General features: G+C 46.7%; 2 protein-coding genes across 3 annotated transcripts; one reads left to right on the forward strand and one right to left on the reverse strand.

Moving 5' to 3' along the window:
* Positions 1-1,998: 1,998 nt before the first annotated feature.
* Positions 1,999-13,805, reverse strand: LOC135804769 (sorting nexin-10-like). The gene is made up of 6 exons (XM_065318725.1): positions 13,178-13,805; positions 12,496-12,573; positions 9,912-10,006; positions 8,792-8,890; positions 7,786-7,953; positions 1,999-3,266 (listed from the first exon to the last, which is right to left on the reverse strand). Exons 1-6 carry the CDS (start codon positions 13,184-13,186, stop codon positions 2,885-2,887), a joined length of 831 nt encoding a protein of 276 aa, XP_065174797.1. The 5' UTR covers positions 13,187-13,805; the 3' UTR covers positions 1,999-2,884.
* Positions 13,806-14,079: 274 nt separating this feature from the next.
* On the forward strand, positions 14,080-24,643 carry LOC135804761 (methionine aminopeptidase-like). Of its 2 annotated transcripts, none has more exons than XM_065318716.1 (10): positions 14,080-14,277; positions 18,287-18,407; positions 18,589-18,765; positions 19,208-19,356; positions 19,985-20,027; positions 21,333-21,496; positions 22,197-22,291; positions 23,255-23,305; positions 23,569-23,647; positions 23,980-24,643. In XM_065318716.1, the coding sequence occupies exons 1-10, from the start codon at positions 14,222-14,224 to the stop codon at positions 24,041-24,043; spliced, it is 999 nt and encodes a 332-aa protein (XP_065174788.1). In that variant the 5' UTR covers positions 14,080-14,221; the 3' UTR covers positions 24,044-24,643. The 2 variants fall into 2 exon arrangements, with proteins under 2 accessions (XP_065174788.1, XP_065174789.1); XM_065318717.1 differs by having other exon boundaries at positions 18,290-18,407.
* Positions 24,644-25,288: the final 645 nt, after the last annotated feature.

Here is a 25,288-nt window from a genome sequence, read left to right on the forward strand (position 1 = left end):
CTTCCCCACCGTTGGCTTTGCGGTACGGGGGTGCCGGAAGGAATTCCCACCATGTATCCATGTACATGAAGTCCCACCATGACTCTCCATGTACATGTCCACGGCCACGTCAGCAGTTTGTATAGTACCGGAAGGAGTTCCCACGATGTCTCCAAAGGCCTAGAGCGGACGTCTTTGCAGCATTTCTTTTCGCCCTGCGCATTCAGTTCGCCATGTCTCCAAAGGCAAAGGCCTAGAGCCAAGTAGAGGGGACGTCTTTGCAGCAATTCTTTTCACCCCAGTACCCTGCACATTCACTCCGCCGACACGACAGCGTTTACGGGGCCGTTCCAGGTGCAAAAGGTCCACGTCAGCAGTTCTCAACTATTTCGCGTACGGGATAGTCGCCGCGACAGCGTTTAAGGGGTCGTTCCAGGTGCAAAAGGTATCCATCAATGGCACTTTGCAGTATGGGGTACGGAAAAGGGGCCTCCTCGTTCGACTTCGTCGACTTCTGCAGTTCTCCTTCCCGTCAGGGGTACCGAAAGGGGCCTCCTCGCAGTTGTCCTTGCCGTCAGGTCCACGTCATGCAATTCTCAACTATTTCGCGTACGGGATAGTCGTCTTTGTCGTACGCGACATCGGCGTTTACCGAGTGGCATTGGCACAAAGCAGATCGTTGACGGGGTCACGTGTCAAAAAAGTATCAACAACGTGTCGACTACGTGTCGACCACGTGTATAGCGGTACACTCAGCGGTACACTAATTCTCGTGCCATTCTCGTGTCACAAAACTGGAACATCGAGTACCAGTATGGAAAGGCTTCAGACAGGAAGCCTTTCCAATGTAGTTTCATGCTCCGGCCATAGGCAACTATCAAGCATTTAATATTATTTGTCTGATGATTGCCTATGCATATGGGCATGAAACTATTACAGTATTAGTTACAACGAATGATGCGTGGTGCTCTGTGCCACCAAGAGTATGAAAACCCGGTTTTCATGTACTCTTGGTGCAATGGGGGTTATACTCTTGGTGCAATGGGGGTTATACTCTTGGTGCAATGGGGGTTATACTCTTGGTGCCATCAAGAGTCCATAAAATGTTTATGCACTCATGCTGTCACTTATAGTGATATTTTTACTGGATAAAATACGTTTTGCTTTTGATATTTCGTACCAATATCACTCTAGCCGATATATTCTTATATCCGGTCACTCTATAGCCGATACAGACTGTATAAGTAAGTAAGCTTGGTATGCACACCATGTTGCATATGTGCGATGCAGGCTGTCCTTTCGCGCTGCTCCGGTCCGCTGTCATGTGTGTCCGTGGGTCTCGGCCGGCATACCATCGTCCAGCAACGAGCTCAGGGAGCTGGCGGTGGTTGAAACCCGGATCTAAAACCATTAATTTGTGTTTTAGTGTGACTCTCGCCATTACCCTGGTTTCTCATCATTGTGTTGCTTTTGCCCGTAAAAGAGGCTGTTTCTTCTTCAGTAAGCTTGGTATTATGGCATACGTATGCATTTTGTTGTTCAATGGGCCTCGAAGTTCAGAAAAATTGCGCTTTTCGTACTTTCAAGAGGCCATAAGTACAACAAAAGGCATAACTATTTGTAACATGGAAATTGTGGGCACAACATGGGCATAAATATTCCCATATATCAAGTATCATTTCTGGGGCCTACATGTATGCATGCTAAAGAACAATTGAGAAAACAGCACTTCTTCTGTAAAACGTAAACGTTTTTTCATGGTCAAAGAGGTTCGAGAACCTGCACGTTACTTTGAAGTGACGCGAAAGTTCCAGTCGCGTTATTGTGGCTCGCGTGTGCGCGTTGGAAAACAATGTGAGATCGAGGGACCTGGTCTCACATCGAGATGGTATACAGGCACGCGGCATGCTGTCGCCAAAACCTGTACACAGTCATGTACACACTCGTTTGTTGATAAATTTTGCTTAGCACGAATCACAGTCCACATGTTCTACGACTCCCTCATTATAATAACCGTCGTCCGTGATGCACACTTGCTTGCAGGGCTAGGGAGCGTGTCCAAGTTACGACTCCCTGCTGCTTGCTGGCTTCAGGGGGCCCAAAAAGCTGAATAATTGAATCAATGATGATAAAATAGAGAGGCGGGCAAATCAAGTAATTGACTAAGGAAAACATGGCAGGCAAGAATGGTCAGTCCATGAAGGCTGATCGAAGCAAAGCTACACTTGCACTGTAAAAAACCAAATGCGGCACCCAGGGGCACTGAAGACTCAGCCGGCAAGACTACCAAATCACAGCGGATAGAGCAGGTGCATATACTACTGTACTAGTACTAGTAACTATGATTATCAAGTTGGGTCGGACTACAAGACTCGGGCCTACTACCTTACCACACATCCTGGCTAGCCATTCAGTGGTGATACCATAAATACAACCATGATATTTTGAAGAATATTGAAATCACAAGTTGAAATGCGACAAACTCAACAATTCAAATTTCTATAAGCCAGTGGACAGCAGTCCACTGTTCAGTATGCGGCATTGCATACTCACGGTGTCCCAATTGGAGTCAATGATCAATAGAGCTGAACTTCCGGTGGACACTGAGATGAATGGTCTCAAACTTGATGATATAATGGTAGAAGGAGAGCATCCCAGAAGGGGCAGTTTAGTTTAGAGCGCCATGCATGATGCAAGGTCCATGCGGCATCTCATTTACTTGTTGTGGATTAAGTTAGCACGGCATACTGAATAGTGAATACTGCGGGTTGTATGGCAAACTGGACCGGGCTCCAGTCACAGTTGAGTGCGGTTTTGCGCTACTACTGCGCCGGGAATCATGACACAGGCCCCATTGAAGCTCTCGTCTGATTTGTTCATGACTAAACTGCCGGATCTACAGCGGCTATAGTGGGACTTGAACCATGCCAGCGGAGTCTGTTTTGCGCTCAGCGTGTGGCCGACTGCCGAACGGACTATGCTGCTGCCAGTGTGCTGAGCTGGGTCTGCGCGGCGGATCACCTGGCGTGGTGGAGCGGCTGTCGGCGGGTGTGGTTGGCATGCTGCTGCCCGGCTGAGCAGGCTCATCTCTCAGGCTGCCCAGCAGGCCATGGTGATCCACGGGCGATGGCCCCGCAGTGCTCGGAAAGCTGCTGTACTGTGAAGCACCGCCAGGTAGTGATGCCGAGCCCGCGCTGCTTCCAGAGCCAGCATTGCTGTCTGCGCCCATGCTGGTGGCATGGTTGACGGTCAGAGGTGAGGAGCGATTACTCGGCATCTGGCGACTTCTGCAGTTCGAGGAAGGGGTGATAAAAACGGATAGCAACCGTGATCGGATAGTACAGTGTGAGCTTGAGAAAAGCAGCCCTCAATCATTGGACATGAGCAGATAAACATTTATAGTTTATAAAACACCATTCAATGGTGCTGGTAGCGGTCCTGGGCTGAACCTTTCCTTCATTACATGATACAGGTCAGACCTCGCTATAACGTAATCTCGACGGGGATAGGAAAAATTATGTTATAGCGAGGTTTATGTTATAATGTAGTGAGTTGGGCACACCAATATGCAATATGTATGTCAAAATGAGGCTCTTCACTTACTGATTCCAACTCAGTTACTGTACTGTTTTTGACATACAGGTGTGATGATGTAAACTAGCAAAGATGTGTACAGGCTTGTCAGCAAAGGGGTGACAAGAGCCATGCAGTGCGTGTACGTGTAGATCTACCGTAAAATTCCGTTAATAAGCCCCGGGCGTATACTTTGCAGAGCGTCAAAACCCGGGCGTATATTTGGGCATGGGCGTTATTTCGGACGCAATCTGCAGAAGATCAATCTATCAGCAACCCACTAGTTTCAGTGAACCACCATTCACACTGAGCGCAGTACAGGTACATCAAACCACAGCTGGAAATTTGGTCGTAACCAAGAATGTAGCGATAAATTACAGATTTGATAGGTAAACCACTTGTCCACTTTACGCCCTGGGCTTATTTCGGGCATGGGCGCTAAAACGGACTTGAAGTGTACACCGCCTAAAACTGGGCTTATTATTGGACATGGGCGTTATTTAGGGTTGGCTTATTTACGGAATTTTACGGTATGTGACATCATCGGATTAGAGCCGTTTCTATCTACAGCATGACGCCTTGTTTCAGGTGCAGTTGACTTGTACTTAGACGTGTAGTTGTTGTTGTTTCTTTATTTTACTTCACCATATGAACAGGCAAGACTGCCTTCTCACCGGGGCTATTGGCCCACGGCTCTCACAATATGATGAAAATGTTTAAAATGTGTATGAAGAAAAAGGAACGGAAAAGAAGATGAAAGGAAAGGAAAGAAAACAGTAGTTATTAATTTTATGAAGGGGTGGGGGTATGAAATGGGTATTATCATAGTTGATGAGAGAAGTATGATATCAAATATTCTTGTTCTATAGACTATTTAGTACGGGCATTTCATGAGAGTCATGCATGGGCAAGGCAGGATTTGGACTAGGATAGAGGACAAGAACATAATTGATGAGCATCTGTTCAGGCAGAATCTGTGAAGAAGACATAGTAGGCACAACATCGGAGACCTAGTTGAAGAGGGAGATAAGGTCATAGCCAGACAGCAATGCTTGAAACGTGTGGCGTACGTCGCAAGCGCGAATATCAGCAGGGAGAGAGTTCCATGTGGTACCCCCAACAAAGGCGATAGAGCTACGGCCTGAGAGACCAGGTAGGAACGGCACTCTGAGCAGCTGGCTGACCTGACCACGCGTGACACAACTTCTGTCCGTAGGAGGCTCAAGGTATTGATTCCGAGCATGGAGTAGTAAAATACCGGTAGTAAAATACCGGTATTTTACTACTCTCTGCTTCCAAGGTGGACAGGTTAGCCTCGAAGTCGTCATGCGCATTTTCCCATTTCGCTAGCAATGGTACATTGTGACGGGAAGTGGGAGTTGTGCTAGGAGCTGAGAGCGAGATATAACAGTGTATTGCCTATGACATCATAAATATCCAACCGGAACTTCACAGCATGAAAAAATAAAATCCCGCAACCACATCACTACAGTTGCCTTTTTTAGTGAAGCGAGACTACGGATATGTGACAGGAAAAAATGAATCATTCCCAAAATATCCACCAACCCATAATGGGAGGGCGGGTGGGACACTGTTATATCTCGCTCTCAGCTCCTAGCACAACTCCCACTTCCCGTCACAATGTACCATTGCTAGCGAAATGGGAAATTGCGCATCGGAGCTTCAAGCTTCGATATAACAGTGTATACTTCAAAGCGCACACGACACATAAACACACGTGGGATAAACATATTCATTCCCATGCATGGATAACATTCTAGTCACGGGACAGGCACCTAAGTGTCCTGATAGCAGCAGGTCAGGCTATAGCCCAAACCCCGGAGCTGAGAACGGCTGCACTGTAAGTGGCTGCTGCCGCTGATGCCAGGCCCCCCGGAATGACCCTAAGAGGGACGGCTACGTGCTGTCCGCCGTACGCCACGATGCGGAGCGCGAAACCTACGCCAACACACATGCTGTACCGAGCAGAGCTCCGGTACTGGAAAAGGCGCGAAACACACCTGCTAGAGAGGCAAAGCCCAGTCTTGAGCCAATACGATGAACCGCATCCGCCAGTCCAGACCTCCTCTGGCACTAATATCCACACTGCCGCTATGCTGAGTAGCTGGTGTCCGGTCCGTGACCGTCCTGTTGCTCTGGTGGGGGAAGCATCCGGCTTCGGTTAGCATAGCCACGACCGGCTTGGCTATATTGAGTCTGGTTGTACGGGCTGGTGTAAGGCTCGTACCGGGAGCCACCGCCGTACCTGCTGACCCCAGTACCTCGGAAAAACTGGCGTTCACCCGCTGACGCCCCTCCAGAGCCAGACTTGCTGTCGCTCGACTGCGGAGGAGCTCGAGCGTCCTTGTATTGTTTCACAACCAAGCCCAGCGCCTCCTGGGACTCTGCCTTGGACTGGATGCGCTCCAATAGTTCCGGGCCGAACAGGGCCGTGCCCGCTTTATCAAATGGCTCCTCCGCCATGGGTACCAGGCTCTTATCTAGATGCTCTAGGAACTCCTGGCGCCTCAGCACCGAGAGCTTACTGTTGGCATTGCCCAGCAGAGACAAGCCAGCCGGAACCATGTCCAATACAGCTTGCGGGTCTAGGCCTGCACCAGCGTCCTGCGCTGCCTTGGCCTCCATCATCAGGGCAGAGAGAGGACCCAAACAATCCAATACGCTGCTCTGTAGCGAGTACAACATGTTGTCTCGCGACCTCTTGAATGACTGCCTTACACCAGGTAAATTCAGCACCTCATGGTCTAGTTTAGGTGTGACCGCCACGTCCACCTCTGGTCGGGAAAACTGCTCTACTAGGTCCCTGCGCTCCTTGCCCTTCAAGGGCTTCCTGAAGCGAGTCTGAAGGAACTGTTTTATATCTGAGGACACCGGAGCATGCTCCGGGTCGTCCGTGCTCACGTCCACACACGAGGGTACCTGCCCACTCGTGGTGTCGTTCAAATCAGCATCACTCGAGCAGGCCTGCCCACTCGAGGAGCTAGGTGGAAGCAACAAACTTCCACCTGACAAACCAGACTTGGGCATGCCCAAGGAACTGGCGATTTCCCGGGGTTGAGTGCCTGCACTCAACCTGGAAAGTTTTGGCTCCGATCCATTGGACTGCGAGGACTGGCCCCTGGCCAGATCCCTTCTACATTCCGCTGTCGCTTCCAAAGCACATAGACGATCATTGATCGGAGCAAGGAGATCCATAACGGCTGATGAAACAGCTTGCCGGATTGAGTTTTCATCCATCTCTAATCGCGAGAAGAAGAGCTCAGATTTTCTAAATCACTTCGTATCGAGCGGAAATAAAAAAGGCAACTGTAGTGATGTGGTTGCGTGATTTTATTTTTTCATGCTGTGAAGTTCCGGTTGGATATTTATGACGTCATAGGCAATACACTGTTATATCGAAGCTTGAAGCTCCGATGCGCAAATGCATGCCGTGTACGTAAGTCATTTTTATACGACTTTTTACGTTATGCTGAGGTCTCTGTGCGCCGGGGACCCAGCAAACAGTGCGTTATAGCGAAAATTACGCTATAGCGGATTATGTTATAGCGAGAAAATTTTGTACAGAAGTGATGCGGTTTCGGCAGGGACATCCACATTCCGTACGTTATAGTGAGGTTTATGTTATAGCGGGGGTCGTTATAGCGAGGTCTGACCTGTAGTCAGAAACCAATCGCATTATGCCTATAGTTGTGACACGAGGCACAGCTACTCGGTAGATGTGCACGCAGCGCATGTGAATCGGTCCCTGTGAACCTGCTAATTATTCAGTGTTCGCTTTAATATAGTTCAGGTGGAAGTCCTGGTGATTCGAACCCCAAAAATGCCCAGGAAGACTTATAATTATACGCGGACATTCTAATTATCCAAACATGTACCCACAACACAGTATGTATGTCAACATGCTCGCATTGTCACGCATAATTGCGCTATGCACCCTGCGCACAGATGTCGCAGATACTGAACTGGTCAGTACAGCCTGCTCATTGAACTTCAAATCATGCCTTGCTAATTTTACATTATCAGCAGGGATCCCACACATTTTCCGATGTGCATGCAAGTGGATCTCTTTGGACTTTCAAAGTTCAAATTTTCAGGCATATCTATGTGGGAATTGTATCGATTGAAATCGGTCCTGGAAGAAGCTTCTGATCAAGCGGCTAGATACGAATAACTGAGCCGTATTTGAATGATCAGAATTCCAACTGTACTTACAATGGATCCTTGACCACGAATACTTGCGGTGACCAGGTGTAGTCAGGCGTTGACGGGGTAGGTGACGTCGTGGGATTGAGCATAGACGCGATGTCGCTCGTACTGTGACTAGTCTGCAGGAACATGTGAAAGCTCCTCTCTGGCATGACAGCTGGCATGGTCACCAATCTGTACAATATATGGACAACAAGATTGGCATAAGTTATCAACAGCGAACTGCTAGGCGGCACTATTGGTATGTTGCATCGAGTACATGCATGTACTTTGACTCATACAGTTCTGGCAAGTGGAATTTGACCTAATGAATGAATAATAAGGAATGGGGCCCGCGTTGCGACTGCACAGAACACTGTTCCTCATTGTAGTGGTGCTGGGGCTGTGCAGCACCCGGCACTAAAATGTTCATGATATCGAACGAGTAGAAAATCGAACTTCAAGCCACATCTCACGGACCTACAGTGGGGCTAAAATCCGCCAAAACCAAACTGATAGTCCCATCTTCTTCGCTAATGTAATAGTTCATTCAAGTAGGAACAAAGGAGAAGAAATACAGGAGAACGAGTTGTGCGGCAACTATCCACGACTATAACAGGATGATAAACAGTCAGAAAGTGCGATAATAGGGCACAGTCTTGTGACAGTCGTGGATAGTTGCTGCATAACTCGTTCTCATGTGTTTCTTCTCTTTTGTTGCATTTATTACTGGCTCAGTGTCCGAGTTCAAGTCGGAGCGCCAGGATAATAAATAATGTCGAGTGCAGACAAGAAGACAAGAAAGACAAGCCAAGCCAGAAGGAGACGAGAGGTAATGGCAGTCAATCAACCCAGACGGTACAAAGGTCAAACACAACAGGAAATGTATAAGAAAAGCGGGTATCGTACACGACGGACATAGGTGTACGGGAGCCATAAACATCACAATAGTGGATATATGCAGCAGCAGCAGACTACAGTGTACACTGGAAACATGTCATCCTCTTAGCAGCACAAGTGAATGATGCCTTACTCTTTCAGGAATCTCTGAAGGCCTTGCCGTCTAAACTCCACGAAGTCTTCCTCAAACCGATCAAGTATCTTCTTAGGTGGCAGATCTGGAAGGTTTTTTCTGTACCACGATAATTCAAACACACCAAGGCAGAATAGCATGCAACAGTAGTTCAATCAAACAGCTGGACATGGTGTTTGTTGTACAGAAACACGAGTCCTCTAATCCGGACACCCCGGATCAGGGGCACTACAATATACCAGGCGCCTTTCTGACACCTGTTGAGTCACATGATCTTTCAACGACAATGGCACCGAAATAATATTGACTGGCATTCTAGCATGTTGACTTGCATGACATCAGTATTGTGTATTCGGAGTTGCAGGGAGCGCCCGGTCCCGGCATGCTCGGATATGGGGAGTCATGGCAACTGTAACTACAGCACACATATTACTGTACTACTGTAGTAGTTGAAAAGCAGTGGGATGGAGACAAACTACCTAGTACTTGGTACCTATTACAACCATCTCCAGGTACGTAGCCTGCATGGGGCACGGGGGCATTTGTACCCCCCCCCCCCCTAAATGTTTTGCCCTAGGTGCAGTATGGACATAATGGCCGTCAAGTGAATGGCATGCACCAGCCATCCTGCACATATGCGGCCGCGCACACCCCTGAAAGGGGGACCAGCTACGCGCCTGGTCATCTCTTTGTGCATGCCACCTGTGGGTTTAGCCGAAGGGTGGCAATTCAAACTTCTTCTTTTTAACCGTTGTGCCAGGAATACGTGCAGCAGGTGCAAATAAAGCCAGCACCCGCCGTAGCTACGCAGTAGTCTCCCGATGCATGTATCAGTGCATGAAACTCAGAGTAACGACTCGAGATAATTGCTAGTCCACTGGACCATAACACAAAAGTCACTAGATAGTCAGATGCAACCACGGCAGGATATCACGCTGAGTTATTACTAGGCAGCACCCCATGTACTCTATGTGCAGAGCCCATGGCTATCCAGAACCACAAGAGCACAATTCATATTCACAGTCCGGCAACAGCCATAACGGCCCATTGTACTTCAAAATGGAATTTAGTGAGCATGGAATGAAGTCCGCTTGTCTACAATGGCACAACACTTGCTTACATTCCAGCTGTTGCAAGCTGCTGACGAAGCCACACAAACTCTCGGAACCTCCGCCTGACGCAGGATTCTGCGGAGTTGAACTGGATATTTGTAGTCTAAACCAGAGGAAGAAAGATCAACGTCACACATTGGTCACAATCGTATCTGCACCCAGTGCAAATACTGGAACGGTCATTCACAACTTTCTGGAAGTCGGCCAAAAAGTGTGGGCAACACCGCGATCCAGGTATTTGACAAAACAAAGTGTACAGGAGCATTGAGGCAGAGTCATAAATCACACTCACACATAATCAAATGTAAAGAGCTGTCAATGTAAACCTCAGTTAATAGTCGAAACTCGGTGCATTCCGCATGTTGTTGCACGCATATACATCCTAGGCAGTAAGTGAACCGTAAATCCAGCACTTGGAACAATGGAACAAACGTATACACATCCAGTGAATAGTGCTGGCATTGCTCCATGAGCGGGATGGAAAACATCGGCACTACAATGGAATCCGGCATTGGCGTCAAACTCACCACTTACTTGCCACTCACTGTCCTAGAGTTCTTAGTTTAAAATACAGTCTACAGTGTGCCGGGGACAATTCCCCTATGTGTCAGGTCTCACACTCAGTGTTCACAGCAGCACCATGCACTTTTGTCCTGAGCTGCCTAGAGGCTGTCAACACGTGGGCTCCCTGACTCATCAAAACCATTCAGGCCATAGACAAATCAGCACCCTGAATGCCCTGTGCTGTAATGTAGGTGTAAGGATGTCTTGGAGGCACGGAATGCATGCATGGCAGGGTATTGGAGGCATGGGAAGAATGCGGCTTGATTTCGAGGTGAGCAAGGATGTCTTGGAGTTGGAATGCATGCACAACATACAGTTACTCAACTTACTGGCCGCACACTCTACATGCACACATTGTATGCGCCTGTCACCACAGACTGCGCACTCCACATGCACACATTGTATGCGCCTGTCACCACAGGCAGTAGTACAACCTGAGGATGCAGACTGCAGGCATGTACCCAGTGCCACTGAACCGGCAGCCCATTGCATTGGCACGTGCATGTATGCATGCCTTGCATGGACATCACAGTAATAATTGTGTGACCTAGGCAAGTCAGCTGGACAGCACATGACCAGGATGCCGGCAATGCTAGAGCTGCATGGTAGTGTGCAGTCACTCCCCAGTCCCACTCCCAGTCTTGGCATGCACAGAGTCTAGAGCTGGATATCACCTCCAGTGACATGTCATGTCATCACTCAGCAATTCAGACCAGCTACACTGTCCTTGCACTTCTAGCCCTGTGCGTGCATGCAACATGGTCTGTATGGTGACATATCACGATATCACAACGCTGGACAAGTCCAATACCAGTTTCATACCAGCATCACGAGATGCAGGCAACACCCTTGACCTAAAAAACGTGATTGCAAAATTAAGTGCCCTTTCCTTTTGCAATACTCTCGGCTGCTTTTGTAAGAGATTGAAAGGCAAAAGACTTTCCTCCCCGCTCCAGTGAACTAGCAAAGGGATCCCGTTGCATGCTCAGATCTAAACAGATGATGATGACATGTTCCTTTCCCTGCACACTCCCTCCTATTCAAGGTATGACAGCTCCACATAGTGACACTCCGTCAAATATAGAATACTGATAAGAAAACTAATTGGCCATCGCAACCATTTCATCTTTGACATAAAAAGTAACAATCACTATAAACATTGCGCTGGTGTCACAGCACGGGAATCAACAGTACAATCCCACTGGCGGCTGATTCAGTTCATAATTGCCACATCACTTGATCACCCTTCGTAAACTTACTGCACTGACTGCTGGCATTACTTTCAAACATAGAATTCACTTACACTAGCTTTACACTACACAAATACACAAGTGCGGCGCTGAAGTGGACGTGTCCATGCATTCCCGGGCCACTTTCCAACAATGCTGCTCAGCCTGTAGTCCACACGGGTGTTTCCACAGCAGCAGTCCGGGCCACTGACTGAGTACAGAATCATCCATCATGCAGTAACAATGATCACCACAGCACTCCTATTATACTTCGGTGAAACCCACCGGCCGCCGCGGGCCTTCTCCGGCACACTAGCTCGACGGCAGGTGCACGACTCGAAAGAACCTCTTTTTTCCGGAAGTCGGGTGGGTGTGAACTCGCGAGTCGCAACCTTGCGGTTCTGCTGTAAGGCACCAGAGCTAAGCTGATTCCGGGCCTGGGTTTCCGCGGCTCCCTACAAAGCCGCAATGTTCTCACCAAACTCTGGCACACGTGCTCTCGGCTCCACTGCACCGGGTGCTATACCCGAGGATGATTCCGCATTTCACTGGCCGCTGTGCGCGCAACAAAGATATACACTGTACTACCAGTATGACTGAACCCTAGTAGAGCAACATAAATTCAATGGGCTGGCAGACTGCGGCATTGAGCATGCTGCTTCCGTTTGTTTGTTTTTTGTTTGTTTGTTTTTGTCTTTTCCATTCGCTCCTCGATGGAGAATAATAATCGGAATAAACTCATACGCTTATTACAGACTGGTGCCATAAGACAATGTGCGGTTGCCACTATGCAACTTACCCTAACGTAAATTTCATAGTCTGTGTGCTTTCCGCCATCTTCGCGCGTAATCGGATCACGCACCAATACCACAGTGTCCTGTCAGCAAACAACAACAACAACAAGAAAAAGACGGCCAACAACTATTACTTTTAAAGTTAAAGTCCTTGAGCAAGCAGGACAGTTAGTCATGCTTGACCCCCAGCATATGGTCAAGGAATCTGGGAAGCTGGCACGGACGGGTGGATTTGTACTTCAGAAACAGCGCAAGCCCATTTACTTCTATGTGTATGTGACACCCATTCTTCGTTGTTATTTTAGCTCTTCTTCCTTGCGCTGTTTCTATAACAGTTCTATAAGAACAATACAATATTCTCTTTCAACTCCCTCAAATTCCAAAGGACTGATTACACAATGTACTGAGTGTACATGTACTTGAGAATCCAGCGTGCACTAATCGGAATCCCCGTTCCCACTCTGGTTCCACTTATCGACGATGCTGTGCTCTCGGAATACTAATATTGTAATAAGTAAGATTTTGTTCGTGGCAGATATACAACACTACTGCTACAGTATAGTACTGAACTGCGGTGGACATAACACTAGCACACAGAATCAAGTCACATTTACCAGAAAACGTTCGTTCAAGCTACCAGGAGCTAGTGCCTAGCGCTTGGCCTCGCTTGGCCCTGAGCTCACTTACCCGCGTCATCTTCGCTGTCCCGCTTGCTAGCTAACTAACTTCTAACCTGCGCACATCCAAGATGGCCAGAGTTGCTATCGTGGTACTCGTTTGCAGGACAAACCGCCACACTATGCGCCAGCACAGTTCCACACTGAAATGCCAATGTTTCTCTTGGTTGGCGATTTTACCCGCACCTCTTTGGTCTTGTTGTTGATATAGGCCTCTGCTCCTCGGAATCTTACGGCCTGGGCTGCTGGGGCAGTGGGGGCCAGCGTACTCAGCTCCACTTCTCGATTCCACACCCCGCCGGAACGATGACGGATGAGGTTGCCCGATGAGTACAGCAACCACGCAAACGTGCGCACGAGTACAAGTCACTGTTCAGCTAGCTCGGTGATGCACCACCGCTAGGTATAAACACCAGGTGGTGAATTAATTCGCGCTGCGACTGTCTTGTCTCTCGACAAATCAACTAGTATGAAGTAAACAACTATTACTTGAACCAACTCCCAAACTCAGAGTCAACGCTACTTTCGCAGAACACAACCTTTTACACAACACTCTCACACAATCAACAGAGAAATTCCGTTTCCATCTTTGGGACTTTGCTTTGTTCAGGTTTCAGTGCTACTCCCTGATTAGTGTACTGACTCACTGAGCAGATAGCGCTTGCGCCTAGATCTCGGACGGAGTTGGTGCATGCCGCGATCGTGCGGGAATCACCATGACCATGATGACCAGATGACCGGTATACGCGGTCGACCCATCTAATCGCATCGCGTGCATCATGCAGCATGCACAGTATTGCACACGCCACACGGTGTGCATGCACGCGATGATCCACGTGCCGCACCAACGTGACCAAGCCTATGGTGATAAGGTGGTTCAAAATTTTGTGCTTCTCATAGTCATAATCTTCATCGAGGTGTCAGTTTGTGCTGAAGATATTTATGGTGGCCAATTACTTGCATGCCATGAGGGCTGAAGACTGTTCTGTGTTCATTGAGATTGATTGTGGATGTAGTGTGTGGTAGGAACTTGCTTTCCATTCATATCTTGGACATGTCTTATTCCTTGGGACGGTGTTTGCGTAGTGCACCTGTTACGTCACTGTGTTGGTAAGAGACATGCTTCGACATTCTATCAGTTTTTTACGAGAGCAGAACTGTAAACAAAATACAGATACAGTACTTACTTGTACACTCAATCTCCCTGGCACAAGTAAACTGTATACAGCGCATAACCCGGTTCATGCACCCTTACTAAGCTACACTTACTGTGCACATGTGATAAAATACGAGCAATCAATCAATAATCAAATCAAAAATCTTACAAAAAAAGTTTGAACTGAAGTTTGCGCACCCAGAAAGTAGATTGTGCCGTGACTGGAACAAATCAACTATAATTTGTATCGGTGGAATCCTGATAATTCGAACTTCAAAATGCCAGGAAACAACTTCTAATTATCCGGACATTCTAATTATCCAAACATGAACTGACAACACAATATGTATGCCAAAATGCTCTCCGGGTCACACAGAGTTGCGCTATGGATCTTTTGGACAGTGATTTCACGGATACTGAACTGGCACAGCCTGCTCATGCAAACTGAACTGACCAGTACAATATACAGTGAACTTCGAATTACACTTTGCTAACTTCGAATTATCAGCACAAATCCCACACATTTTCTATGTAAGTGGAATCTGTGGGACTTCTAATTAACCGGACATATCCAGTTCGGGGTTCGAATTATCAGAACTTTTTATGTGGGAATCGTATTGATAGAAATCGGTCTTAGAAAAACTTCTAATCAAGCAGTATGTTCGAATTAAACCATATTCGAATTATCAGGATTCCACCTGTACTGCAGAACGGCTAATTTTAGCGGGTAACATTTTTAGCGTTTTCTGAATCTGGACAAATTCTCGATGAAATATTATCTCTTAATTTGCTGGCCAAAAATCCTATATATAGGATTTGAAAATGTGTGCCTTTTATGCCGTTGTTATTGGTCATCACGACCATTAAATAACGACATAATGGTTTTCATGGAAGTTGTATATGTTTGAGGCATGAATGTAGATTCATAGGGCGATAATATTTCTGATGAATACCCATTTTCAGCAATAATTGGAAATTTGAGCATAATTGTTCAGCTGCTGTCATGGAAAGGACTGAAGCAGTGAATGTGCAAAAGAACATTGCAGGTGTGGCACAGGATGGTTTCATGACGACATATCGCACATACCGTCATGAAACTACCAGTTTTTAGGATAAAACAAGGTCCAATAAAATCTCAAATCCTATATATAGGATTCGAAAAATAGGGCACAGGCCTTAGTAATATTGGGCAAGGAGATGAGCCTGAGATGTTAGTGTTTGAAAAAATTATCTTATTCAACTCTCGATATCTACTAAGACCTAGCAAGGAAGAATTGGTCACATACTTTTTGCTATTCTCATGCCACACCCATTTTGAGTTGAAAAATATGACCAAAATCCTATATATAGGATTTAGCAAATTAAGAGATAGCAAAGAAAAAGGACCAAGGAACTACAAGTTACGCTATAATGTCCACTAAGACCACCAGTTACTAAACAATCAGCTCATGCGATAACATTGCACGACACTGACCGACGGTACTGACGTTCTACAACTAACTGGCTAACAGCTCTAGCACATCTTGGATGCGCACTCCAACAGCCCTCCAACTTGGAAGGTTCTAAGTTATATGATAACATAAGAGGGGAAGGTGAGCGCAACCAAGACAAGCACGAGCTGAAAGTCTGTGCTGTGGAGGACGTTGGCGGATGTTCATGCATGTCGATGACGAAGCTGGCAAGACCATTGGACAATACGGTCAAACCACGATTCAAGGATGCAAAGCAACATTCCACACAACTTGTGTGGCTCAAAGATGCGACGATCAATAAAAGGGGAAGCTATGCGAACAAGAATCATGCAAAACCGAACAAGAATCATGCAAAACCGAACAAGAATCATGCAAAACCGAACAAGAATCATGCAAAACCGAACAAGAATCATGCAAAACCGAACAAGAATCATGCAAAACCGAACAAGAATCATGCAAAACCGAACAAGAATCATGCAAAACCGAACAAGAATCATGCAAAACCGAACAAGAATCATGCAAAACCGAACAAGAATCATGCAAAACCGAACAAGAATCATGCAAAACCGAACAAGAATCATGCAAAACCGAACAAGAATCATGCAAAACCGAACAAGAATCATGCAAAACCGAACAAGAATCATGCAAAACCGAACAAGAATCATGCAAAACCGAACAAGAATCATGCAAAACCGAACAAGAATCATGCAAAACCGAACGCCTTAGTAAAACAGCACAGTACTGTGTGGAATGTTGCTTTGCATCCTTGAATCGTGGTTTGACCGTATTGTCCAATGGTCTTGCCAGTTTCGTCATCCACATGCATGAACATCCGCCAACGTCCTTCACAGCTGAAACTTTCAGCTCGTGCTTGTCTTGGTTGCGCTCACCTTCGGTTGGGAAGTTCCCCTCTTATGTTATCATATAACTTAGAACCTTCCAAGTTGGAAGGCTGTTGGAGTGCGCATCCAAGGTGTGCTAGAGCTGTTAGCCAGTTAGTTGTAGAACGTCAGTACCGTCGGTCAGTGTCGTGCAATGTTATCGCATGACCTGATTGTTTAGTAACTGGTGGTGTTAGTGGACAGTATAGCGTAACGTGTAGTTCCTTGGTCCTTTTTCTTTTCTATAAATTTATCCTGGGCTCTCCATCCGAAATATTTGAGCGATCAGGGTTTCAGAGTAAAAAAATGATGCCCACCGTACTGTTATGTGCATGCAAAGTTTCCATTGGCGTGGCAAAACTTTAGCGAAAACACCCCTTCGCTAAAATCACTAAAATATCACCGGCGCTAAAATTAACCGTTTTACAGTAGAAGCGGGGGTACTAGTAGGAGAGATCTCGCTGGTTGCAGAGCGCTCGGGCACACATTATTTTGAATGCAAATAATAAATATTCAAACCAAACTGCACACTAGACCCTCCTGGATCCATTACATTTAAATATGTGGATCTCTCGTATCCGGGCATCCGTCTGTAGTATTTTTTACTACTGTTGCAAAAGAAGGATCCACGAGCAGGGTTCGAACACAGCGCCCCTGTCTTTCCAGGAGAGTGCATGCAATCACATCCAATAGGGGCTGGAAAGCTTTATTATCCGATAGAGTGTATTATCCGGACCTAACCTGTACATGAATGCAAGTACCGTAAAATCCCGCCAGAGCGCCCCTACCTCCTCGACGCTTCAGGTGGGGAGGGGCGGATGGGCGAGTCCTACTTGCCGCATTCAGTACTACATGAAAAATACTCCCCCTACGAAAACTGTTCGTGCATCTCGCACACCGACCAAAGGTCAAGAGCCAGGAGTAGTACAGACCCGTCAAAACTCAGGGTTTGTGCGATCCCTGGTCAAGAGGGTGGGCACTGTTGCGTACATTTCCAACGGGGTCGGGCACGCGTCTGCAGACTGAGTGCAGTACAGTACGGCATCACAGAGTCGTACGAGGGTACAATCATTGAATCAATCACTTCCCTGATAAGAAGTCAGGGAGGGGCGGATGGGAGAGACGGGGCGCTCTGGCGGGATTTTACGGTACTAGTACTTTCAGTGTGCGCTTTTGGGTAACAAAGCTGCAAGGTTGCATTGTGAGAGATTTATGATGCATCACAAGGTGTACCATATACTGTGTTCTGAGTTTTGGATTTTCCTGAGTTCGTCATAATATGATATTATGTTGAACTCGGTGGACGGTTCATGCACTACTAGTAGTATATGATGTACAGCGGCCATCATAGACACTTCATGGTGTGTGTGTGCATCACACAGTAACCAGACTGCTCACTGAGACCAGCATACTAATACATTGCTTATGAATAGAGCCGCGAAGTGAAAAGAAGTCGGGTGAGATGAAGAAAGTTCCCGTTGCTCTGAGAGAACGAGCCCCAGTCTCCCGAAAACTACTTGGTAGAAAAAAAAAGTCCTTTTTCAGTAGTGCTGCAGTTTCAAATAACCCCGGGTGTTTTCTTCTTTCCTTCCTCTTCTGTTGTTTTATAGCAGCTCAGCAGAGCATGTAGGAACAGCTCCACTACTACGTCATCACTGCCCGCCGCCTTCAACAAGGGCCTTTTGGTCATGGCCCAGCTCTCGGCCATACAGTGTTGTCCGCCCGGCTATTGTAAGTTAGTCGAACAATTCATGTCTGTGTTCACAACAGATCATAGATGTGACTGGTCATGTAAACAATGAACTGACCTTCATGCTGAGCTGGCTGTTGTGCACAGGATAGCTGCCTGCAGCAGCTTCGCTAGACTCAGACATGTGTGTTCATTCTGTACCCTGTTGCCACCGCTGCTCAGGTCTCACCACAGCGCACTGTGCCGGACGCCATTCGCCAGCCCGAGTACGCCACCACGTCGTGTCCTGCCAGGGCCGACCGTCCGATGCTTCACAGGACGCCCGACACGACGGAGCGTATGCGCCGTGCGTGCCAGCTAGCCAAGTCTGTGCTGGCTCGTGGTGGTGAGCTGTGCAAGGTATGATCAGCTAGTAGTGAGGACAAAAAGCCTCGGATTTGATTGTGATATGCTATGTGTATGGCTTGGGTCACGTATGCTGGTACTGCCTCGGGCCGGTAATGACTCTGCCGGCTTCTATGGATCACTGCAGTTGACAAGCAATGTACCCAGGATATACATTGTGTGTGTGTTTATGTGCGTGTGTGTGTGCGTGTGTGGGTGTGTGTGTGTGTGTGTGTGTGTGTGTGTGTGTGTGTGTGTGTGTGTGTGTGTGTGTGTGTGCGTGCGTGTGTGCGTGCGTGTACTGAATGTCAATGGGTTGGATGCCTCCGCTTACCAGGAGAGTTGAACACGGTTCCAATTTTTATTATTCTGTGTGGTTTCATTGGGCGTTGCTTAGGAAGGAGTTAAAACAGATGAGATGAACACTGCTCTGCTTTGTGCTTGGGTGTTGCTAAAGGAAGGAGTTACAACAGATGAGATTGACTCTGTTCTTCACGAGATGATCTTGCAAGCCGGCGCATATCCGTCTCCGCTCAACTACCGAAAATTCCCAAAGTCGATCTGCACCTCTGTCAACAATGTCCTGTGCCATGGAATACCAGATAAGTGAGTGTAGCTCTCACCATTTACCTGTTACATGAGTGTAAACCCTCACTGTCTATCTGCATGCCTATTATTCCTCTTGATTTCTCCCTAGGAGCCGGTGGTAGTAATCAAAAACCCGAACAGAGTCGAGTTTTGTGCATTGTTTAGATTTCAATGTGCGCAAACCGAAGTGCCGCACTGGTAGAAGCCCTGCTGTCCAGCAAAGTTGTGAGCCAGTGCTCCTCACCCCCACCGTAGTCTACATGTCGGCCATGTTAGGGGCCGTCCTGGGCTACCGATTGCTTTTACACAACAATTTGTTTAAATATTTTTTCAGCCCCCTCCCACCACCCACCTTTTCTGCAGGTAAAACGAATTCCAACAGAATACTGATGTCAATCTTCGACACCCAGATATACAATGTAGCTTGGCATTCTCCATGTACATTCAATACGTATTTTCAAAAGGAAACTCCTAAAACCCACCCTCAAACGAAAACGTTTCGTTTGAAAATACTATTGGAAACCTTGGACGGCCCCTTATGACTCGCTGCATCTTCACCACATTGTTCATTGTACTCTGACTAAAGTAAGCAAAACATGTAGCTCTTCTTCACATGCACACAATGCCTGTTTGTGTCCTGATGCAGCCGTGCTCTTCAGAATGGCGACATTGTCTCGGTTGACATAACGGTGAGGCTAACTGTTGCTGTCTGATGGCTTGCCAAGAGTACATGAAAACCAGAGTTTGCAGCTTCCATAGGCATGTATGTTATGTAAAACTCCTGGATTACACCATAGTTGGTGCAGATAAGTGGCGGAAGGTGGCATAGTTCGTACCAGGGAGTAGTAAATTGTCTATTCTACTACTCCCTGATTCGTACAACTGAGCCGCACTTGTGCAGCAGGAGATCTGCTTGAATCCTGCTAGTACACGCTGCATGACTAAAGTGATGTCATCTAGGAATTGCCAGCAATCCACTTGAACTGCGCACTCTGGCCATGCACTCTTAGTTTTACCTATGGGTTTAATAGAGAGTGCACTCTGAAATGAAAATTAAGTGCTGTACTGTATTGCTGGCAACCAGTGTTAACTTGCTGCACTGTGCTGCGACTTTCAATGGCCACAACACTATAATTATTGTGTTCACATGGTCGAAAGCAAGTTTAGTGAATTGTGACCGTCTCGACCCGGACGGACCGGTGTTCGTTGTACTGTATTGCAGTGGATACACACACTGCAGGGTGTCTCCGGATAAATTGTACTGACCAAACACGGCCATCGGTCGCGTTTCATAGGCGCCCAGAGCTGTGATGAAATCTTCAGTGCACTTCTTGCGCCGGTGTGCCGTTGCTGCTGTACATGCCTCTATCATCACACAGTGTTAATGTTCATTGTGTCAAACTGCTTTTTAAGTCAATTGATGCACACAGACCTTACAGGTGAAAGAGTGTTTATACCAGTGATGCAAAGGAATATTCGCATGTTCGGAATGTTCCAGAATACTGACACCAGAAATAATTTTCGAATGCAGACAGACTATTCGAATATTCTATTGCTCGAGAATTCGTGCTGCGTTGCTGTATTATGCAGCTCCGACCATGATCTCCTCTCTGTAGTGTTGTGGACGAGAGGGAAGAAAATCATGTTCTGAGAACTGTGAAGCATGTTCTTAGGTCAAATTTTCTCTTTCACCAGTGGATATTTACTATGCACGTGATCTGTAGACAACATGACTGTTGGGTCTGATAGAGTGAAGTGATTGAGCTACTTCAGAAGAATAGAGAATAGTATTCGTTCGTTTGCCAAAGCAACAATCGAGGGAATGTTCGTTCGAAGAAAACACCAATTGCTGCATCACTGGTTTATATTTTGGCTGATTGACCGACCATTTTACTCACTGTCTCCTCCGTTGTCTTTGCCTCTTTATCACTCGTCTTCTCGCATACCTTGCTATAAGTATTCTTTCTGTCTTCACCGGTTCCTTTTGCTCACAGGTCTATCTGGATGGTATGCATGGTGACACGTGCGCAACGTTTGCGGTCGGAGAAGTCAACGAGGAAGCTTCGCGTTTGCTTCAGGTTGCTGAAGAGTGCACGCAGGCAGCCATTGCATCTTGTGCACCGGGCATGTCCTTTTCCGTAATACCCACGTCAGTACGGTGAGTGCACCGGCTATCCCGACTGCCAGCAGCTGTACGTTTGTGTGTGTGTGTGTGTGTGTGTGTGTGTGTGTGTGTGTGTGTGTGTGTGTGTGTGTGTGTGTGTTTGTGTGTGTGTGTGTGTGTGTGTGTGTGTGTGTGTGTGTGTGTTTGTTTTGTTTGCTTTTTGTTGGTTTGTTTGTACAGTGTGTTGTATGCATTACATGCCTCATATGATTCATGTGTCGTATGGTTCTCATGCTATTCATCTTTGCACGCGCTAGACTAGACGTCTACGTATTAACAGCTTGCTGGTGTGTTGCATGCACTCATGGCTAGTTCCATACATAGTTCTTTGCCTCAGTGTGGCGGGAAGGTCGTCCCGTGCAGCCGCAATGATCAGCTGTGCTGCCGAAGTTCAGTTCCGGGAAACATGCGTGCGCATTGCATTTGCATTTTTGGATTGCTGCTTGGTTCTTGGTGTACATGTAGTTAGTGCAAGGCAAGAGGTTCTAAGGTCCGAAACCCAAAGTTGGATAGCTGTTGCTTGGGTAGCCACTGACTACATCTCCTTATCCTGTACCTGCACAGTATATTTTTTAAGGAGATTGGTCGGACAGTCTCAATCGAACGGAAACTGTTACAGTCGTCGTTCCGTTTGTTGCATTGCAAACCATTCCTTTCTCTTTGTGGCATTCTGTTTATCATCCTTGTCTTGCAGATCTGTGCTTCGAGATACGTCGTTCAATGTTTCGCCAAACATCACTGGCCACGGCATCGGTAAATTCTTCCACATGCCACCCGTCATTTGCCATGGTAAGCACCGATGCCTGGAACCTCCCTCCACTGTGTTGCTGATTCTCCTGTGTTTGTAAAGGCCCGTGGCTGGAGTCCATGCTCTGCTGGTTCTTCTCTGTTACTTCTGTGCTATGTGTACAAGTACAAGTAGTTGTGCACCGTCAGACCTCGCTTATCCGGTCCTCTTTTATCCGGATCCCTCGCCATCCGGAAGAAAATCGTTGGTTACCGATTTACAGCATTTGCCATGCATACATACAGTATGTGTGTTCGATTTTCCGGTTCCCTCGCCTATCCGGATATTTCTGTGGAAAACAGATGTGTGCGGTTATGCGAGGTTTGACTGTACCATATATTCCGGAGTGTAAGCCGCACCGACTGGTATTTAAAGTGCGGCTTAAAAACTCCGGAAAAGACCGTATTTGTGGTTTCAGCGGTGCCCTATCTCGCAAAGTAGAAACCCATTGTGTAGTGCTTGTTCTGTTGACAAGCCAGGTTCCCACACCCGTTGTCACATACTGTTCCCGCACCCGTTGTCACACACTGTAAGACCAGTAATGTTAACGAACATTTAATTCTAACGAGTTAACGAATTTAAAAAATTTGTTAACATTCGATGTCGTTTTGTACGAAACGATATGTACCTGTGAAGTCATTTGCCTGTTTTGAGATGGAATTCGTAAGAATTTCACCTCGCTAACCCACAAAAATGCGGAGATGGTTAACTTTAATTGACGTTAGAATATCTGGTCTTACAGTACTTTGTTGTACTTGCAAGATGTTGCCTTTGCGTTGTGCCCGGGTTATTTTCCTAAGGCCAAGCTGCATTTTGACCAGCGATATTGTATGGTCCCACCGTTTATTTTCAAGATGAAATTGCAAGCCATTGCAGAGGTGTCACATCTCTTTCTTCCAGTACTGGTCTGTTCTGCTGTGAGTTTGTGGTCCGAGTAGAAGTGTGTTTATTTTGACTGCCCTCAGGATCCCCTGCAGAAGCTGGCGTGATGGAGACAGGCATGACGTTTACGATCGGTATGTCGTAGCTTTGGCATTAGATGCACGTGTAGCTACATGCTTGTTGCTTGCTGCCTGCACTTCTCCCACAATACCTGGTCTTTTGTGACAGGGCTGGAACATGTAGCGGTGTTTGAATGCTTTGAATTTTTTTGTTCAGTATGTGTGATTGCATGTGTGTGTAGGGGGGGGGGGGGGGCATGTATGTGTGTGCATTGGTGTGCTGCATGTGTTCACGTACGTATACGTTCATGTGTATACCTGCTACTTGCTTGCTGCAGAGCCCATCATCACAACAGGCTGGCCGTATCACCGTACTCTCAAGGACAAGTGGACATTGGTGACCATGGATCATGGACGGTAAGAACCATGCTTGAGCTATGTTCAGCTGGATGCTGACCATGACAATCTCCACTGCCTGATGATTGGTTGTTGGACTATGAAACTCTGAGTTACAACAAAATAAGACCTTACTTTCCTTTGTGTACCTCTTGTGTATCTTGTGATACATGTATTATGCTGTCTGTTTGTTGCAAGAGCAAATTGTGTGCACCAGTTTGTAAGTAGATGCTGATCACAAACTCGTGGCAGATTTGCCTACGCTTGTTTTGCGTAATATGTTGTCATGTGTGCTTGATGCATACTATTATTTTGTGTGTATGTTTCTGTGTGTGTGTGTGTGCGCTGTATAGAGCTGCTCAGTTCGAGCACACAATCCTCATAACCGACACTGGCGTGGAGATACTAACGGCATAGCACCCGTGCTGACGACAACGACCGCATGGTACTGTACATGCTGGTGCAGCTCATGTTGTGTTAGTCTACTTCCTTTTAAAGAGGATTTCTATATTTTCAAAGGAAAGCGAATCGTAATCCTGACCATAGCACTGAATGTCATGTGCTTGAACAGAATAGATTAGTGTCCATTACTTTCCTGCCGGGAAGGTACAATGTAGTAATGTTGCTATCACAGCAGTGCCCCTGCATCGTGATGAAAGCGCTCCCCAACATCCACAAAAGTAGAAGCCAATTTCTTTGTACTTGTATAACTTATTGCCACCAATCACCCTATCTTATGGTGTATTTATCCTCTTTTTGTTCTTGCTCGGTTTTGCACTCTTGCAATTACCTGTATTGACAATGAGTTTTGACTAGTGCTTGTAGAGGGAGTAGTAGCAGCTATATGTATTTGTGAAGCCTTTGTTTGTCTCTAGCTTTTCGAAGCAACACGGTCTTAGCCTTTATCCTGGAGCTGGTCTCCCGAGTATAATCATCTTTAGCGGCTTCAGCTTCTAATACAATGCATTCTTACCTGACTGGCGCGTGTGACTTTGAAGACAACGCTGTATTTCTGAATTCACTGTCCATTGCTGTGCCTAAAAAATGTGCTAACCTGGCCTGGGCATGGGTGATCAGTACAGTGCTGCTCAATGAAATCCGATCGAGTGAGTCAAGCACGCTCGGGCGTTGCACAGGTCTGGACATATGAACACTGGACTGCGAAATGGCGCAGGGTGCAAACTTGAGTGGCGAGATTGGATTTCATTGAGCAGCACTATACCTGTACTTACACTGCAGAATTGAAGATAACATCGTTTGCCGAAATATAGTGCGCATATTGATGCACTATTTTGCACTGTAGATCCTGGATGTGCGCAATACTTTCAGGTGTGAGGTGTATGGCATTACGTGTACTTGAGGTGTCCAAATACTTTTTGTCGAAAGGTGTTGTGTACTCCGGCAAATGCAGTATAATTATGGTGGTCACGTGATGTAGGACCTGTTCATCCACTTCAAAAGTAGGTTTTACTCGAGGTGAAGAGTACTCAAACTATTCCAAAGACTACTCGTACATGATTGTATTTGCTTGGCAGGTCACTCGAAGCATTCGGCTCACATACTTCTAGAATATTTGATTTTCGAATTGTATATTTGAAATCAATGTGATCAACTGGGTGGAGAACTGGAGATAGTATTGATGGCAATCTTTAATACTTCTTA

Source organism: Sycon ciliatum, chromosome 1 (assembly GCF_964019385.1).
Source record: "Sycon ciliatum chromosome 1, ocSycCili1.1, whole genome shotgun sequence".
Lineage (NCBI taxonomy): Eukaryota > Metazoa > Porifera > Calcarea > Leucosolenida > Sycettidae > Sycon > Sycon ciliatum.